Source organism: Diaporthe amygdali (genome assembly GCF_026229845.1).
Source record: "Diaporthe amygdali strain CAA958 chromosome Unknown NODE_8_length_1307975_cov_65_857355, whole genome shotgun sequence".
NCBI classification, from domain to species: domain Eukaryota; kingdom Fungi; phylum Ascomycota; class Sordariomycetes; order Diaporthales; family Diaporthaceae; genus Diaporthe; species Diaporthe amygdali.
Genome location: NW_026517028.1, coordinates 181307 through 197353, shown reverse-complemented (window position 1 = coordinate 197353; position 16047 = coordinate 181307). Strand labels below are relative to the sequence as shown.

Here is a 16047-nt window from a genome sequence, read left to right as displayed (position 1 = left end):
GGCCGCAGCTGCAACCGATGCGGGTTTTGGGCCGGATTTTAGAACCACGACTGGTACCTGCATTTGACTTTCTTTGTCTTCGTCAGATGCCTTGAGCCGGTGCAGCGATGTTAGTGGACAAAGAAGCAGTGCGGCCGCCTAGGGCCGCCTGCGGCCGCACGTCCACTCCGCACTGGCGGGGCCGGGGTTAATGCAAGTCACTTCAGCCTCAGCGCTGTATCACCAATTCTCGTCATCCAGTCAGCCGTGTTACCAAAATGACTGGGTTTTCCTTGAGAAACGATAGAGATCGGGTCGTTTAAGGAACCCGAGATGTTGTTGTTGGTAACGCGCGCCACGTGCGTTATCATGGCCAAGCGCTGAAGCCTTTTCTCATGCTCAAGTGTTCAAGACTTCGTACCTAGGTATGTTGGCTGAAATCTTGCTTGAGGACCCGTACTCTGAGCCGAAGAATGAATAGGCGGCCGACCAGCAGAAGCTTGCTTGTTCCATTCTTCTCGCCACTGATCAGACAATACCTAGATTTGTTTAAACTCTCACATTTCATTCCTTCGACCTCACCACTTGCTACCTTCCCGTACGTTGTCCCCACATCCTACCTAATATCTAATCAAGTGGAAACTAAAGTTGCCCGTAGTAATGATGGTATATTCCATGAGGCAAGATATCGAAGCAAGTAGATTGTTTCTGAAATATGTCAAAGGTCAATGCGAGCACTAAATCTATCAGCTGAATTGTTTATAGAGCCATGGTCGCTAGCACGCTACACTTGCTTGCACAGAGCAGCCTATATCCGGTTATATTTTGAGTTGCTTAGAGTGCTCATAGTCAATCAATCCGAAATTAAATGAAACAAAATCGGTAGCAAGGCCGTTCTTCAAGCTCAACACCATTCGGACTGACGCTCATCTCCCTAAGAAGTGCACCTACTAAGTATGTAGTGCCTATATTTAGTCTGAGACTCTCACTGGTTCGACCCTACTGACCCAACACATCCAGAAATACACGAATTATCAGACCTGAGTGTCTTCTTACTTACAACTGTCGGTAGATAGACAATAGACTGGTTCTATGTGTTTGGAAACAATCGGCCATGTAACGCTACCTTGCTACGCAGCGCCGCAGCTCCTGCGCATCTTGCTGAGCAAAGACAAGGTTGTGTTCAGAACCTTTAAGTCTTTGGTCGGAGAATCTGCTTTCTGCCGTCAACCTAGGGATTCCCTTCTCAAAATATTTTCCAATGTCGATTCCTCTCTGAGCCCCTCGCCCCCTCTATTCAGGTTCACTACGAAACATGTCTTCCCAAACCTTGCCTATGCTTGTGCCTGTGCCGGGCGCATTCGGAATTCCAGCAGGGTTCGACAAGCTCTTGCCGTATTTCAAATGATGGGGAAAGAGTGTATGTGCGCACCCTGCTTGACTGCTGTAACCCTTCAACTCTGTAAGATATGTGTCTGGAAAAATGAAACGTCCGTTGGGATGTGATTGACTTCCAGACAGGGCATATACCGTTCGAGAGCCAGCCGCAAGAGCTCGCTGCACAGATCGTGAAATGCACACAGGGGATTCTGACTGCGTAAGTCTAGCGAGTATCGTACTTTTCGTCTTTCTGCGCTTTCACGGCAGTGTGATGAGTCGGGTGGTCACTTTATGAGATTCAATAGCCTCAAGAATACAAACACGGCTGGAAGAATAGGTTACTGTTAGGACCTCGTGTGACACAAATCCCATACATAGGATCTCTGCTGTCATGTGTCAGCAGTGCTAGCGAGGTTGAGAGAAGCCGTTTCTAGAAACCCCTGGACCCTCCATTGCGTCAGCCACCCGCACGGCCATCCCGGAGCCCGAGAGTGCTGAGTAATCCTCGATGGACCCAGTCAAGGGACCTCGATAAGATAAGAGCATCCCACTACACCCCAGCCTGGTGAGAAGCAATAAATACGCCAGAGCTTGTACAAGGTCAACCAGCTTCTCACATCTGCGCAACTCTGTGAACCACTATCCAAGTAAAGAGAGACCATCACTGACAGCACGAAGAACCCTGTGCGGGGCAAATCAATCCCGAAGAAACCCTTTCGACCGTCCCCGGCCTCGATCCCAACCGCAAACATGGCTGTCAACCACATTTCGAGCCCCGCCGAGTTCCAGTCGCTGCTGGACAAGACGATGTACGTCGTGACGGACTTCTACGCAGACTGGTGCGGACCCTGCAAAGCAATTGCCCCAATGTACGAGCAGTTCGCAAAGGCCTCGACAGTACCTGGCTACCTCGCCTTCGCAAAAGTCAACGTCGATAATGTTCAGCCAGTCGCGGTGCAATACGGGGTTTCTGCTATGCCGACGTTTATGTTCTTCAAGAATGGCAAGCAGGTGGCAGTCAACGGACAGGCGCTTATACGTGGCGCGGATGTGCCCAGTCTGAAGGCGGCCACGGAAAAGCTGGACAAGCTGGCTAGGGACAAACAGGCCGCCGGGGTCAAGGTTGGGGAGTAGGAGAAGAGGCTGTGACAAGAGCCATGAGGCCTATTTGTACGCCTTCCAATTGCGAGCTACGGAGTGGCCAAGGTGACAAGATCTAAGCATACACACGGTGCTCCGGAGATGAAGAGGGAACGTCTAATTGGGAGGGATGCTGTCGATGGAAGCGCAGATAATAGGCAGGAGAGACAAGCAACCGGCACGCCGGCGCTGAAGGCTTCTTTGGCATCGTTTTGTGCTAAAGGGTATACGGATAGATAGAGGCCCCAGAACACTGCTTGAGCCAGGGGCACAGTCTTGCGGTTCTCCAGGCATAGCGGCTCGCGTGGTTGCGAAATTGATACCTATTTGCTTCGGCCCCCGGGGGCACATGTTCGTGAAGCAGCTCTGGCTTTCCGCACGACCACTAATCCCATACTCTGGGTAACCTCCGAATCCCATCGAGCAGCATCTTTATCCATTTGCAACAATGTTCTCAACGCAGAAGCTGGCAATCGGCACAGAACGGCCTCCTGGCCTTTTGACAGCCAATCCATGGATCAATCAATGTCCAGGATCTCTTCCCGGGCCTCGATGTCTTTTTCTGGTTGTTGACATGTTTCTCACCAGCCTCCACCTTTGGCCACTCAGGTGATTCAAAGAAATCATCCTGATCCGGAAGCTAGTAAGAGACAATCGCGTTCAAATTGGTTATTTTTTTTGGTGATTCCGGTTTGGCTAAGTCCATGCTTAACGAGGTCGAGACTAAGGCCGGGATTAAGCTATGCTCTCCCCTCTGCTGCTGCGCGGAGATAGTCCGGAGTCTTGGAAGAAGTTGTGCTGGATGTGAAAGAAGCATTTGACGCGCAGGTACAATCTCTAGAGCATGCTCCCCGCCAAGGAAACATCGCATACGGATTAAGGCCACTATGTAGGCCTTTGCAGATAGCAAGGATTTCATTTAAATGGTTTCTTGAGCGCATCAACCAGATCTCCGTCTATCCATGTCTGCCGTTCCCTCAGCTCCATTCCAAGAAAAACAAGCTAGTCCAGCTCTGAAACGATCAATCGCCCAAGTCACTGTTCATTGTACGAGTTACCATCTTCTGTGTGTCAATCAGTACGAAATTAGACGGGGCACGGGACCAAAGAGCTGGAAGACTTACGTTCAGTGGTCGATCAAGTCACAACCCTAACGATGAGACTCTTGTGAGTTTGAGCAAGCACTTTTCCGAAGTTGCATTAGCAATAGTTGAGTGCAAATTGTCAAAAGAAGATAAGGGAGCCGTTCAGATACCTACCTCTAAGAGAGGTCCCAAGCAACGCCGGGTATACGACCAGACGGGGTGGGAGCAAGCTCCTCAAAGACGACAGGAGTGACGTCGATGTCATCATTCTTACAGCCGTCGCACAAATCCACGATAGTAGCGGTGACGCTCTTTCCGTTGTATGAGACGGTCGCAGTCTTGCCACAGACAGCTCTGTGGTCGAAGACACCGGCACCGACGGCAGCAATGCGGTCGTTAGGGCCGTATTTTCCGCCGCAGGCAACCTCGTTTCCACTTTGACTAGGGTCGTAGTAGGTCATGTCGCCAATGTGGGCAGGGGCCAAGGCAGTATCGACAGAAGTTGAAGCCTCGACAGCAGCTGCGGTCTCGAGGGTGGTGGCCATGAGAATGGTGAGAATGGAGACCATCTTGGTAATGAAAAGCATCTCGATGGTAGTGTTAAAGTATTTTTATTAAGTTTACTATTTGGGTGCAATTAGATGTGCTTGAGATTGGTGTTGATTCGAATTAAAGGACAGGAGGAGACGTCGTGGGCGAAAGAGACGGGTTTTTTATATTCCATTGGGAGAGGCTCTGTGATTCATATAAGCCAGCCGTCACTCCCTGTGAGCTTTTGAAAAGAACTAATCATCAATTTGGAGTTCTTCAAAAGCTGCTGGCCTTGTTCAACATCCTATGACCAAGCAGCGACCTAAATCAGTCAAGACGGGCAGTGACTGTGGCTAATATGGCAGAGTATGGACTATATGCCTCTTGAGGAACAGGATGGAGACAGTGGACAAAGAGAGGCCCGATGTACTGGGTAAGTTCTCTGTAAGGTTGTCCATGACAATCTTATATACGTATGCTTTTTATTGGCAATAGAGCAGTCAGGATGTGGCTTCAAGCGGTCATATCATGGACGCTCTCCTGTTGGACGACCTTCTACACATGGGAGGAGGCAAGCCACAGGGCACTTTGCAAGCACGTTTCTCATTTTCCTCAGGTCTGGCGGTGTTATCTCAGTATTGTATGGCAGATTGACTTCGTACTGTCCTAGATGAACTGCTCTCAAGGATGGTTCCAGTCACGGTTGAAATAATCGCCAAGGTAGTGATTGTCAGTCATAACAGCGACCCAAACGGCTCTTCAGGTCCGGTCCAAGTCGAGGAGAATTTCAACAATTATAAATGGAGACTAGGTACCTTGATTCAACGAAGAGAGCTTCGTCCTGATGTGGGACATCTGGAAGATCATTGCCCTGCGGGATTGCAGCCTGGAACACTGCACCATACGAATCAAGGTATCCTGTCAGAATACAGCTGAGTCAGTCTCGTACCGTGACTGTCAGCTTTCTAAAGGCCTACCTGTTGTTATAGGACAGTTAGGTTCAGGGAACTTGAAAATTGAATTTGTTTGTTAAATGTAATCTGCTGACTACATAGAGTTGGGCGGCAAATAACTTGGGTGGACCTCTGGCTTGGAGTCTAGACACATCAAGTAGCAAGCATTGCCTGTTCGCATTTTGTTGCACATGGAATTGACCGCATGAGACTCCCAAGTGAAACATTCTGTCAGTTAGTTTGGCATCTTGGTCTTCCCGGCTTGATGTGTGTATCTCGCTTCCCCCTTTTTACCTTTTCCCCGTTGTTAAGGGCTCCCGGGCACTTTCAACATCGGAGTTTGAGGTGGCCATGGCTCCTGAAGTATTCGCATTGCATGGATGCGGCCGTTGCAACACAGTGGGACGTTCATGGTCTTCTCCTTTTCCTCGGGGATTGGTGCTAGGGGGCAACGGCCGTCAGAATCCGTAGGAGTGTTTGTCTTGAACTTTGGTTCCACTGTGTCTGACCCTTGTGTGATACCCAAGGCCTATGAATCCGCCTGCTGCCTTGTGCCATTCGCTCTTACTTGTTAATCTTTGGGTCGAAATGTAGCCAATACTCTTCAATTGCGTTGGTACTGCAAGGAGGTGACTGCAAAGCATTTCAGAAGGTGACTCGGCGGGAAGCTCCTTCCAATCTTAGCCTGACATGGTGTGCTTCCCTGGTAGTGCTGCCTTCTAAAACCCAATGCAAACAAAGAAAGACCCCAACACAAAATCGAGCGATCAACCGCAAAACCTGGATTATTAGCTCTGAAATCCAAACTGGGCCAACAAATATCTGGACATGATGGCATCTCAGCAAGTATCTATATCGCGAGAGGCTGTTGTCAGGTTGGCAGATACCGAGCTGCTTGACCTGAATGGCGCTATTCGGAATGCCTTGGATGAAGCCTACCTCGATTGGCCCAATGAAGCTGGGGTAAGAGCAACTCCTTCAACATTTTGCAAGGCAAATTCTGGATAAATGGCCCCATCTCACGAATCAGGGTAAAAAGGGGTTACACCAGAGAGTGTTTGGTCCCTGATGGGTGGAAATGTTTGCTCCGGTCACATGATGGCCCGTTTGCTGACATGTGACTGCAGTTTTCCAACCTTGACGAGCATCGCGGCCCGATCGAGCTCCCCATCCGAGGCCGTATTCCCTCTTGGGCTGCCGGCTCCCTCTTTCGCACTGGGCCTGGCGCCAACAAGATCGACAATACTCCAAATGGAACGCTTCACATCTCCCACTGGTTCGATGGCCTCGCCCACATCCACCGCTTCGATATCATTGCCGGTATAGACGGCGTTGAAGCCAGAGTCTTCTATTCTTCCCGGCGGCAATGTGACCGTTTCATAGAACATGCGCAGGAGAGCGGAATACACGACCTCATCACCTTTGCACAACGGTCTGACCCCTGCATTGGCTTGTTCAGCAAGATAGTGAGCGCCTGGATGGTTGCCCAGCCAGGCAGGGAGACGAAGAAAGTGGAGAACGTTGGCGTGACAGTGCAGCTTGACGTCCCCGGCCTTGCACCAGCGACCCGGAGTGAAGCTCAGCCGCAGAAGACTGTGTGGCTTGGCACAGACTGCCATCTCCTCCGCGAAGTTGACGGACATACCCTTGAGCCCATCAGCTTTGCACAACAAGATGACATTCATCCGGAACTTGATGGACAGCTATCTTGCGCCCACGTTCAGCGGTGTCCAACAACAGGCGACTACTTCAACATCAACATCAACGCAGGACACCCAGCTACCTACAAAGTCTTTCGAGTATCCGCAGCCACCGGAGAAACCGAGGTACTTGCAACTATCAATCGATCAGACGTGCCGATGGCATATATCCACAGTTTCTTCTTGAGCCAACATTTTGTTGTGTTGCGAGTACCGAGCTCTCACATTGCTCTAGATGGGATCAGCATCTTATGGAAGAGGAACGTGATGGACGCAATGAAGCCGTTCGACAAGAGCAAGAAGAACAAGTGGTTCATCATCGACAGATTGCGGGGAAGGGGAGTCGTCGCCGAGTTCGAGACAGAGGCGGCATTCTTTTTCCACACGGTCAACTGCTTCGACAAGATGTATCTTGACAGAGAGGATGATGTGGGAAAGTGGAGCATCAGCTGCGATACGATCGAGTACCCGAATATGAACATCCTAAAAAGCCTCTACTACGAGGTCTTGTTAAACCAAGATTACAAAGCGAGGGCAATTTGGGGAATTGAAGACAAAGTAAGAGATACCTTACCGCGCCTTACGAGATGGAAGTTCACTCTTCCTCTGCACCATCCTATTCCACCTCAGGTCCCACCGTCACGCGTATCAAAGCTTCACCATCGGTTGAAGGCAGTGACTGAGGGACTGGGCCGAAAGCTTCGTGAGACAGCCGACACGGTCGTTGCGGTAGTTGGGGGCTTATCTAGCGTGGTGCTTTCTTTGCTGAGGCCCGAGCTGGCCTTCCAACAAGTCCCATTGGAAGAGTGCTTGCAAGAGGATAGGAACAACGAGCAGAGATTCCAGGCCACGACCAGCACTTTCAGCCATGGGAAGGCAGTGTTCATGCCTGAGTCAGCATCATCCATTAACATACCCTCTCCACATGTTGGGGAGCTGCCTACAATCAATCCTGCCTATCACACGAGGCCCTACCGTTACGTGTACTCATTGGCGATGAGTGGAAGGTCCACGCTCGTGGACACGATAGTGAAAACGAACTTGGTCTCACGAGTCGTCCTGCAATGGAACAACCCGCTAGGGCACACGCCAGGGGAGGCGATTTTTGTGCAACGACCAGGGGGTGTGAAGGAGGACGATGGAGTCTTGCTGAGTGTAGTGTTGGATGGATTCAACAAAACGAGCTATCTGTTGTGCCTGGACGCCCGGACCATGCGTGAGATTGGCAGGGCCGAGATGGACTTTGCGGTTGGATTCGGGTTTCATGGTGTGCACGCCCCGGACATACCAGCCACCACCACGTCAGAGTCGTCGGGCGAGAGTGAGGAGAAATGAGCAGGTGCTGTTGCGCCAGCTTGATTCTGCTTGTGAAAAGAGGTTTCTTTCCCTTCGCAAGAGATTGCCCGAGTAACTGCTCGAGCCTGGTGTGGGTGCCGAGGTTGGGTGCTGCAATTTGGTGTTCTGTCACACTGACTCAGCAAGCTGCTGCAAGTGGAAACAGTCAACTGCAGCCGAAGTTTTAGGGCGGCAGGAAACATCAGAGATACCAAGCTCTTGCCAAGGGCTATCATCATCGATGGCAGAACTTGGCGAGCCTTGCCCAGCCGGAGGGCTTGGGCTTGGCTGCGACTCTGCTCAATATGAGGACCAAGAGCGTGGTTCATTGACACTTGGCATCGAAAGCTTAGCGACCTGAGCTGCAGTAGGGCATTTTGACAACAATCGAGCTTGGAGTGATGATAGCTTCCTGTTCATCTGGATTCAAGCCACTACTTGTTCCTGAACTCGAGCGACATGTGCAGTATGTCTCTGGGTCGGAGGAGCTAGTCCAGTAGTCGCCGCTATATTTGACAGTGACAGTCGGACATCCGTCCTTCCACGCCAGCACGAAAGCAACGGACAACAGACATGCTACTCATGTCGTCCTGAGGCTCGGCCGTTGTGAATCAAAATCTCCGTCGTCGCTCTCGCGCATCGGTTGCCTTTCGGCCGAGGTCTGGTGACGATGCCGCAAGGGGAATGTCGAAGGACCAGGCCAAACGCTGGGCTGGGAGACGTGTAGTTTCGCCCGATAAACGAAACTCGCGGCTATAGATCAAGCTTAATTGGAGTAGCATCGGCCATGGACCCCGAACTCAGTGTTGGACCAATCGGGCTGCGCGCTTTCTGGCTTCTGCATGACTATGGTGCGGAAGCTCACAGATCTCCCAGCCGCACAGACGAGGTGCCATCAGCCACCCCTGGACGTTTGACCCTCTGATGAGACGCCCTTGGACCGCCCTCTCTTTCCTTCTTCAGCCTCATCCTAACGTTGCGCAGCCCAGCAACTGCCCAGAGCTGTCTCCAAGTTCGGATTGGGATGCCCAGGGACGCCCAGAACGGTGCATCGGCTGGACTTGACCGTCCTAGGTGATCAGCACGGCGTTTCAAACTCTACCAGCTGAGCCGCATCCGGATCTGCAAATCTGGTTGCCTCATGCACGCCCCACAACGCTACGCCAAGTATCACGACTTAGCCCCGCTACTGACTGACAGGTAGTTTCTCCTCGGATGGCTGTTAGGCGCGCAACCTCGGGACGACGCCCGTTCGATTGGCCATTCTAACCACCTGCCGGCTTCATCTGATTGTTTCTGTGCCATTTTCCTGAGTCAATGATACGTTCCATGATCGTCAAACCCGTTTGGACTAGAAGACGCACATGGTTATGGAGCGGGGAATGGGGTTCTGAGATGTGTCGACGGCATGGCCAGTAGTCAGGAGTATGGCCGATGCGATGTGACGAGCCCGGACGAGGTTTCATGGCAGTCGGTCCAGTCCTGACATAGGAATCTCATGGAAGACATCATCAGCACTAGAAACTATAAAGATGCCGCCATTCCTCGACTAATCATCACAATTCTCCCTTCTCTCCATCATCAGCAGCATCAGCATCAGTCTTCAGCCTTTTCTCGTCTTCTTCAATTCACTGCCAGGTTAGCAGAGTAGCTTACGATTGATTCGTAACTTCTATTTCAATAATCTCTCAAGATCTAATACCTATTACTTCACCACCAACCAACACCATCCCCCCAACATCAGCCAAAATGTTCTCCAAGATCTTCCTCATTGCGCTCGCCGCCTCCCCTCTCGTTGCCGCCCACGGCAAGATCGCAGTCGCGACTGGTGATGCCGGTGGCAACAGCACTGCTCTGGGTATCCAGGGTGCTGTGATCCCCGGTGCCGGCAAGAACAAGGTCACCGAGCCTGACACCACCGTCTTCAAGGGCGACGCAGCCGATGCTTGTGGACGAACCAACGGCGTGAGTACCATTCCTGCTCAAAAGAGTCCACACTCCATTCTAACAAACTTTACAGCAAGGAGACAACGACATCGAGGCCGGTACCCAGGCCGCCATGGCCCTCTCCGGCAACACCCTGGCTCAGGTCACCCCCGGTGGCTCCGTCTCCGGCACTCTGCACATCGTCACCTCCGACGGTGCTGGCCCATACAAGGCCATGCTCAACACCGACGGCACTGGCCAGAGCTGGACCGCCATGGACGTCGAGACCCAGGTTCCCGGCACCAAGGGCAAGATCCAGAAGTCTGAGAAGCGTGCCTGGGCTCGCGCCCTGCAGGCCATGGGCATCATGAAGCGTGCCACCAACATCAACGAGGACTACCCCTTCAAGGTCAACATGCCCGCTGGCGCTTCCTGCACTGGCAACATCGCCGGCCAGGCCAACACTTGCCTTGTCAAGCTCGTCAACCCCAGCAACGCCGGTCCCTTCGGTGGCTGCATCCCCGTCCAGATGGTCCAGCCCGGTGCCGCTGCTGCTGCACCCGCTGCTGGCGCCGCCACCGCCCGCCGCATGGCTCGCAGCTTCGCTGCCTAAGCGCGAGAAGATTGGAACACAGTGATCTGTACATGGGATCGGTTCGGATGGGAATTGCACTGACTAGGAGTGGAACGGGAAAAGGAAAATGCAAGGCTGTAATTCGCTGATGATGACAAGAAGCATGGTGCGTGGATTGCACAAAGGAGTTGTGCATTGTACATTCTTTTAGGACTTTGGGATTAAATTTGGTAGATCATAGATTTAGTCTCAATGGTCTGATGATCAAATACTTACTTTCCTTATAATACCTGGTCGCCTCCAATCTTGTGATTGCTGAGCTGCAACTGCTTCCAATGTGACACACTCGAGCTGGGGAGTTGGTGACCTTTCGTGGCAGTGGAATGGGAATAAATAATCAACAATTTCGTGCTTACTTTTCATGTTACAGATGCCTCGTTAAGGCGGATCTCATCCTCTTTAGTATGCGTTCGTACACAAGCCAAAAGTTAACATGCTGTGCATTGTTTCAGGCTGGGATGCTTCCATCATCTTGTACATTGAATACGCTTTGCTGGAAGGTTGTGGAGCTGCTATCATATGAGCCAAATGCGAAAGATAATGGCGATGCGAGAAGCAATGGGGCCCTGAGAAGTCAAATATTTGAGTACAGAGGGACCTCGATTGCTCGCAGATGTCTCAGGCGTCAATCCAGCACATGCTCGTGTGGAATCAGTTGCTTCTGTTGAAATCTACATTGAACGCTCGCCTCAAGTTCTCATTGATTGTTGAATACCTCCTTCTTGAGATGCAGCACACAGGAGTGTTATTCCCATTATTGCCCTCGACCACCAAAGTCTCTTGCCTGCCATGTCTTCCTAGCTATCCAGAAGCTTCCCCCTGCTTACTAGCTGGCGGTCCCTGTCTACTCTACTGTTCAGTGCCTGTTGCTAGGGCTGCCCGAAGTGAATGTCGTCGTTGCTGGGTGAACCATCAGGCAACGAGGCATCTAGGTAGCTGCCCAGGTGCGTGGAGCTCTGGCCTGCTGGAGCTTCTAGGGCAGCTACACCTAGACGACCCCTGCAAACCCCCTGTAATTCCAGGGCAGCTCTTGTCTGGGTGAAGCTAAGGGTGGCCACGTGACCGGCCTGCCTCTGTGTTTTGTTTATCAACCCACCTGCAGCCTGATCCCAATTCCAAAATTTCCCTCCTTCTTCCACAACGCTGCTTGCCACCAGATGTCAACTAGAACTGCATTACGCTTTTCGCTGAGACTTCTCTTGATCACTGCATCGTTTCACTGCTCTCGAGCTTCATCCTCTCTCTCTCGCACCTGGCATTCCTGATCATTTCTTCTTCTGACACCCCGCAGTCACCACGAAGCATTTGGCAGCAATGTCTTCTCTCACCTTCTCCTCCTCCTCTCTCTCCTCCCTCCTCCCCCTTGCTGGGGCTCTGATGCCCGTCGCCCTCCTGGCCGGTCTCCTTTGGGTGACTGCGACCAAGCTGGACGCGGGCGCCTCGCACTCGAAGCGTAAGCAGACAGTGCCTGGTGCTTGGGACAGCGATGATGATGAGCATCTCCTTTTCTCTTCTCCTCCCCCTTCTCGCAGTCCCTCAGTCTCCCGCACCCTCTCCTCCTCCTTCTCCTCCCTCTTCCCCTTCTCCAAGCCTCGCTCCATCTCCTCCACCTCCCTTGTTGTCTCCTGTTCCGCTCCCCACCCTCCCTCTCTCTTCCCTGCCTCCCTTCCCCCTCAGAAGCGGCCCAGCGCTCGTGCTTCGTCAACTGGTGTATCCCAGACGAGCACATTCTCGAAGGCAGACTCACACTTGACAATTTCACAGTCTAGGTCTTCTCTTCTTCGCGACGAGGCAGTCAGCAAGGCATCGAGACGGGGTCTGTCGACCTTCAAGGCTGTTGACAACGTCTTGTACGGAAGATGGCCTCTTTCTCATGCCATCGATCAGTCGGCAAAAGCCCTGGCAGCCCCAGGCCGGAAGAACTTCCCAACGTCGACTCGGTGCGCAGGATAGTATTCTTCGCCCAGTCAACGGAACGGTCGATCCTCCGTTAGCCCCCTAGCCGACGACGATGCTGTCGCCTCGCTCGCTCTCGCCCTCAAGTCCCTGTCTTTGTCCAGCCCCGAGAAGAATGAAGTGTCCTACAAGAAGCCCGCTGAGGAAGCTAAGTTCATCAAGGTCAAGGTAGGAATCACACTTTTCATCTCATATGTTTTCCCAACTTCAATTCCAAGGCCTCCCCATAATCCCATTCTGTTCCTGTTCACTCCTTCCTACCGGTCACTTGAGCACGTATCACTATTTGCTGACATCTTGTTCAGACGGAAGTCAACACGGTTGCTCTCATTGAGAATCCAGCTGGGACGACTCTCATCCAGCCTGAGCCTGCACCCTCTGCTCTCGTTGCACCTACCTTCTTGGCTGCCAAGTTGAGATATGACGGCTTTCGCTGTGGTCTTGCACCACTCGCTGCATTTTCTCGGCTTTTCCAACCCGCCCAGCCTGTCCAACCGGAGCCTCCTGTCCTCATTCCCTCACCTCCTGTCGTCCTGGACACTTCACCTATGGAGTGGACAAATGACGGTCCCCAGTCTTCCCAGCTGACAAGTGATGTCTCTGAGCCTCTATCTTTGAGCACAGTGATGCACTTGGATACGAAACCTTCTGTTTCAACCCCGAAGCCAACAATAACCGGCATTGTCCAAAACGCTGTTCAGACTATCCAGCAGTTTGTCGCCCCCCAGTTTCAGCCCTCTTTTGCGCCTGTCGACATTTCATCCTTGGTTGAAGTGATGGCACGATTGAGTCTGAATGACAAGAAGGAGATAAGTGTGGCTCAGACTGTTCAGCCCGCTTCCGCACGGCCTCGACAACTCCAGCGAAAGATCAAGCCACTGCCATCTTCGACGCAAGCTTCTCGACAATCTTCTTCGACGGTCCCAGCACGTTCTCCCGCCGAGCAGCTCGAGTGGGAATCACGCCGCAAAGCACTCACCGTAGAAGTTCATAAGCGTCGTCTTCAAGCTACGGCTGGCAAGCAGTCAACTTCTTGCTCCTCCTCCTCCCTCTCCTCTTCCTCCTCATCCTCATCCTCCTCTTCTGTTCAACCCTCCTCGGTGCCGGCGACATCTAGCCCAGCCAAGACAGAGAAGAAGATCGCCAGTACCACACTCCAGACTTCGTCCACTGCATCCTCCAAGTCTTCTCCCAAGCATGCAGCCCCTGCGGCCCCAGCAGCCCCACAACGACCTTCTGGCCAACTTTCCCTTCCAGTCACGCGCCCCAGGTCTTTGTTCGCCCCTGTTCGCAAGTCTCCCCCGGTTGCGGCTACCAAGTCAACTTCTTCTTCCTCCTCTGTACAATCCTCCTCGGCGAAGGCAACAGTCATCCCGACAAAAGAAGACAAGAAGAAGCAGACTACCACACCCGCCAAGTCCCAGCCTCTTCGTCAGCCTGCTGCTTCTACGCAGGCCTCTGGTCAACCCTCGTCCGCACCGGCGCCAGCCAGTACGGTCAACACAGAAACGAAGAAGCTGGCCAAGATGGGCACGGTCAATCCCGCCTTTGCAAGCATTTTGGACGATTGTGAGGCTGAAGAGACTGCTGTCAAGGCGAAGGAGAAGTCTACTCCCAAGCCTAAGCCGAAGCCTGAGCCCATGCCTGAGCCCAAGCCCGATCCCGAAGAGGACGAGATGTCCAATCTGGATGATCTGGAGAGTCAGCTAGCTATGGAGCAGATGGAGGAATTGAACAACAAGAAGAAAGTCGTCAAGTTCAAGGGCGAGGGTCGCAAGATCGCGCCTCTGAAGAAGAGGAAGTAGGACACTTCCAAATCACAAGGTTAGTACAGTCCCCAAATACATCTCTGAGTTCCGCTCATCTCTGACTTGAGTCTGTGGAACAGGACAGGGCTTGACGGGCTCATAGGCTGTGTTGCACATTTGCATGTGTGCACGTGTGTTTGTTGTGGAAGGGCGTGGTGAGCATTCTTCATTCCCGATTCCTTCCCCCTCCTCATCCCCTATTTCTGTTTGATTGTTATTAGATGGCATTTGGCGGGGGGTTGCAGAGAAAAAGAAAGAAAACACCAAAAAAATTCCCTTTGTCGTTATTCATCATACCTCCACGCCTCAGAGCAAGGAGAATTGGGTGAGTCAAGTGCTGGCAACCGAAGACAGCGGACTTGGTCCCCCGCTGTTAATTGTCGGAAGGCCCTGCGCCCTAGATCAGATAAACATATGGCGTTTTTTGCCGTGTCTGCTGTTGCAACAGTGCTGGCTCCTCATCATGAGTTAGCACTAGCCGGGGCTTAGAGACACACATACACACATCAGCCACGGATGAGATGGTTCGGTGTCTCGAGAGACTTGCGGGGGTCTCTTTGAGGGAACGCTTTGTTTCGTCTATTGGACGGTCATTCAAGAGTAATCAGGCCCTTGGGTCGTGTACCGCTGTGCATCAGGGCTGGCTCCTTCCTGTGGGCCAATCCTAGCACCGTTGTTGCATACATTTCAATTTTGACTACACTGTGTTGATCCTAGCGACTTCAATCTTGAATTTCGCAAGCCATGGTAAGTTGTTAGAAGACCACGCTGCATTAGCCAAACGGATTCAGTTGAGACTGGATGCAGGGTCCCATAATTTAATGAATAAAAGCTTCTCGCAGCAGTCAACAGCCTTTGCTATCCCTGTAAAACACGCATGTGATTTGAGAACGTCGATAGTAGCTTGGACGTGATGGGCCATCTGCCAAAGCTGACGAACAGCACCGATAATTGCTGACCTACGCAGCATGGCCATCGATCAGTCTAGTACCGTCCAGGACCTCGGTATTTCTTGGTGACTCATATGTAATCATGAGACCGTGGGCATCTCACCATGTGCCTGGAACGGGATTACCGCGCTTGTATTCACAATGGCTTCAGCACTGACGTGGCGACCAGCTGCAAAGGTGGTCATCTCCGTGGTGACAACAACAGACTTGTTCGGCACCAGCCAATGATCTTGAGCATATTCGGTTCCCATAAAATCAAGGTCACCCAATCTATTCTCCAAATTTGGCGGAGGACACATGATACTAAGTACACCTCCGCAGGCAAGTCTGAGGAGTGCCTCGTGACCTATCTGCCACAGGCCAGGAACGTCTTGTCAGTCGTAATGATTCATTTTAATAATTTGGCATTATCGAAAGAGCTCGCACTCGCTGAGAGGGTTTCGAGTGAAAGACTGCTTAGAACAGATTGTAAAACTGTCAGCTCGTCTTCGTCCATTGATCCTAAAATGCTCACCTTTTTGTTTCGTTTTTGACTATCTAGCTTTACCAATCAGACTCTCTATCGCGGAGTTCAAATTTATTGCTGCAAGCATTCGTGCGGTCTCAACAATGCTTTCTGTGGTGTGCATTACTCAAATCTGGGGGATATTTAGGGATGCTGCAATCTGGG

General features: G+C 51.9%; 5 protein-coding genes across 5 annotated transcripts; 4 read left to right on the top strand and 1 right to left on the bottom strand.

Annotated features, from left to right (window-relative positions):
• Positions 1–2109: 2109 nt before the first annotated feature.
• Positions 2110–2493, top strand: J7T55_013288 (thioredoxin-like protein; the record flags this gene model as incomplete). Its single annotated transcript, XM_053141069.1, has 1 exon — positions 2110–2493. One exon carries the CDS (start codon positions 2110–2112, stop codon positions 2491–2493), a length of 384 nt encoding a protein of 127 aa, XP_052995631.1.
• Positions 2494–3760: 1267 nt separating this feature from the next.
• J7T55_013287 (barwin-like endoglucanase) lies at positions 3761–4171 on the bottom strand (the record flags this gene model as incomplete). The annotated part of the gene is made up of 1 exon (XM_053141068.1): positions 3761–4171. The coding sequence occupies one exon, from the start codon at positions 4169–4171 to the stop codon at positions 3761–3763; it is 411 nt and encodes a 136-aa protein (XP_052995630.1).
• Positions 4172–5896: 1725 nt separating this feature from the next.
• On the top strand, positions 5897–8103 carry J7T55_013286 (carotenoid cleavage dioxygenase 1; the record flags this gene model as incomplete). The annotated part of the gene is made up of 2 exons (XM_053141067.1): positions 5897–6031; positions 6196–8103. The coding sequence occupies 2 exons, from the start codon at positions 5897–5899 to the stop codon at positions 8101–8103; spliced, it is 2043 nt and encodes a 680-aa protein (XP_052995629.1).
• A 1749-nt stretch (positions 8104–9852) lies between these two features.
• J7T55_013285 (MAS3 protein) lies at positions 9853–10642 on the top strand (the record flags this gene model as incomplete). The annotated part of the gene is made up of 2 exons (XM_053141066.1): positions 9853–10068; positions 10124–10642. 2 exons carry the CDS (start codon positions 9853–9855, stop codon positions 10640–10642), a joined length of 735 nt encoding a protein of 244 aa, XP_052995628.1.
• A 1335-nt stretch (positions 10643–11977) lies between these two features.
• On the top strand, positions 11978–14424 carry J7T55_013284 (uncharacterized protein; the record flags this gene model as incomplete). Its single annotated transcript, XM_053141065.1, has 3 exons — positions 11978–12603; positions 12658–12787; positions 12925–14424. The coding sequence occupies 3 exons, from the start codon at positions 11978–11980 to the stop codon at positions 14422–14424; spliced, it is 2256 nt and encodes a 751-aa protein (XP_052995627.1).
• Between the last annotated feature and the right edge of the window lie 1623 nt (positions 14425–16047).